Source organism: Sinocyclocheilus rhinocerous, unplaced genomic scaffold (genome assembly GCF_001515625.1).
Source record: "Sinocyclocheilus rhinocerous isolate Xijiao unplaced genomic scaffold, SAMN03320098_v1.1 scaffold2341, whole genome shotgun sequence".
Taxonomy (NCBI): domain Eukaryota; kingdom Metazoa; phylum Chordata; class Actinopteri; order Cypriniformes; family Cyprinidae; genus Sinocyclocheilus; species Sinocyclocheilus rhinocerous.
In genome coordinates, this window is record NW_015647626.1 from 158820 (window position 1) to 161632 (window position 2813).

General features: G+C 34.3%; 1 protein-coding gene across 3 annotated transcripts in view; it reads right to left on the minus strand.

The window, feature by feature from the left end:
• slc35a3b (solute carrier family 35 member A3b) overlaps positions 1 to 2813 on the minus strand; it is a 39145-nt gene that overhangs the window by 5394 nt on the left and 30938 nt on the right. For all 3 annotated transcript variants that reach the window (XM_016513796.1, XM_016513797.1, XM_016513795.1), the window contains one exon: positions 2449 to 2571. In XM_016513796.1, the coding sequence (XP_016369282.1) occupies positions 2449 to 2571 (123 nt within the window). The remainder of the gene's footprint in view (positions 1 to 2448; positions 2572 to 2813) is intronic.

Genomic DNA, 2813 nt, shown 5'->3' on the forward strand with positions numbered 1-2813 from the left:
TATACCAAAAACGGTGCACTCCTATTACTTATGAATGGGAGAAAGTGTAATGGGCAATATGGCGGAATAGTCCCGCCTTCTGAATAAAAGAGCCAATCGGCAATTGATAAAGTCATTGCGTCACTGCAGCTCTGGTTGCTATAGAAACAGTCAGAGACAGTTCTGAGACGTGTGCTAGGACTGCACTTGTGCATTGGCTGTTCTAACCTGAAAAATACGCTTTTTAAACGCTATATATAGCATAAGCGCATAAGAAATAAGAGCATAAGAAACAACATTTATGACAGTTGTTGTCAGATTTCATTGGTGATTTCAAATATGAAATTTACTCGTAAACTTGGAAAACTTTTGGAGAATTTGAAGTTTCCTCATTCAACACACACACACACACACACACACACGCACACAGAGTGCTGGGCAGTAACTGATTACATGTAATCTGGATTACATAATCAGATTCCAAAAATTTAGTACTTGTAAATTGATTATATTATACTTTAAAATCCTAATCAGACTAGTTACTTTTTTATGGATTACATGATTACAAATAATTCATGCCATGGCAGTAAATTATTCATAATTTATTGATTCTCCCTAATTCTTCTTTTTCTACGGTGTCACATCGTTTAACTTTGAATATTCACAACAGAATGGCCATGCAAATGTAATTTATACCAGTGTTTTTCAACTGATGGATCGTGACCTAAAAGTGTATGGCAAGACCGTTCTGAGTGGGTCACAGAGTGTACAGTCAAAGAAAACAACAACAACAAAAAATGTAATTCTAAATGTTTTTCAGATGCAAGACTTATTTTGAAAGACGTGCGTGAAAGCTGTTGACACTTCTGTCAGATGCAGTTTAAGTAAAGAGTGCCTGAGAAAAAGGCACTGTCCCGATTCAGTATCTGCGGTCAGATGAGATGTTGTCAGGCTTAATGTCAGTGTCATTATTCTATTGTTATTTTCGTAACTTGTTACGAAATAGAAAGTCTCTCACTTCAGAAAAATTAACTATCCTGACCTGTCAGATGTTATACTGTGCTCGTAGCGCACAGTTGCATGCGCAAATGCGGCGGCGCGCTGTATATCACTTCACTAAAGCGCAAAAGAAACTATGAGCATGCAACGTGTGAAATAAAAGTAAAGTACCAATAAATCACATAACTGGCACTTTGTGTGTTTGCTGGGAAGAATTTGCATGAAGGTTTAATATTCATTCTATTCAGGAGCAGTTTCCATGTTTCATTAACAGTTCATGTTAGTATGGTGTATTCAGTAACTGTTGTTTCCATAACCTAAAAATGCCATGTTCTTTTCACTTTGTGTATTTTGTATATGCTTAAATGACTGTTCAGTTTAGAACCACTGATTTATACTATGAATGAGACGAATAATTATGCAAGTTACTAAACACTTCTGATCTATAACTGACAAAAATATTTAAAAACTGGAAGACTTTGTCTATGTCATTGCTGTTTTTATGTTTATTAATTTTTGTTCGTGTGATGCAAGGATTCCCAAACTTTTTTGTCAGTCAAACCCCTCTGACCTAAAATATTTACTTCAAGTCCCCTGAGATTTAAAGTTAATATTTCAATCATTTAACAACACATTTGCATGTTCACAGTTCTCTGATGTCAGTTAATGGTTACATTGGCATACAGGTAAGCAAATAAAATATTTCAAATATTAGGTCATAAGTAATCCAAAAGTAATCCAAAAGTAGTCAGAATACATTACTTAAAATGAGTAATCTAAATTACATTTCTGACTACAATCAACGTTCACATGTAATTTGTAAAGGAAATTTGTAAGTAGTCTACCAAATATTTTACAAATTATGTTTTCGATTATATAATATTCCAATATTTTCTAATATAATTATAAAATAATTCGATTTTTTTTTTTTTACAAGAAACCATATAGCTGCCTCTTAAAGTTTAGGATGGGGGTCCCTCACATGAGGATGATCATATTTGAGGGCCCGTGGCATCTAAAAGATTGAAAGAAAATCCCCGCTGTCTGAGATAGGGCCCTCTGCTATTTTAAGGCATCATAAGGCTATATTAAAAGTACGTCTAAGATAATTTCTTTTGGACAAATTCTAAGACAGTCTCATGTATTGTTTTTGGAAAAGGCAATCACAAAAAAAGTGTCAACAAAACCATACAGTTTCAGCAAAACGAATTCAGTCTAATAAAAAAAATAACTATGTTAACTGATATTTGTGTGTGCTGTCTAGTTTAATGCTTGTTAGAATATAGCATGGTTAGGTTAGCAACAAGCTAAGAGCAAACTCTCGGTCAGAGTCGAGTCTACTTTCCTTGTTAATGAAAGCAAATAATGAAGTAATGCTCAGTTTTAACAGTCAGAAAAGCAGACTGCTTGTTCTATAACTGTAGGTTTCAAAGAAAGTTGACCTGATACACAAATCACAAGGCTACTTACCTGGACAAGTGCAATTCCAGTCATCAGAATGACTAGTGAGAGCCACTGGTAAATGGTGAGACTTATGCCCAACATGGACACGGAGAACAGGGCTGTAGTAAGAATTTTCAGCTGATACGTAACCTGGAAAACCAATAGGATGGTAAATGAGATAGGTAGAAACAAGTGTTTGTTTTTTTTGTTTTTTAAGAATGATTTCTGAAGGATCATGTGACACTGAAGACTGGAGTAATGATGCTGAAAATTCAGCTTTGCACCACAGGAATAAATTATATTTTTAAATTGTGATAATATTTCACAATATTACTGTTTTTACTGTATTTTTGATCAAATAAATGCAGCCTTGATGAGCATAAGAAACTCCT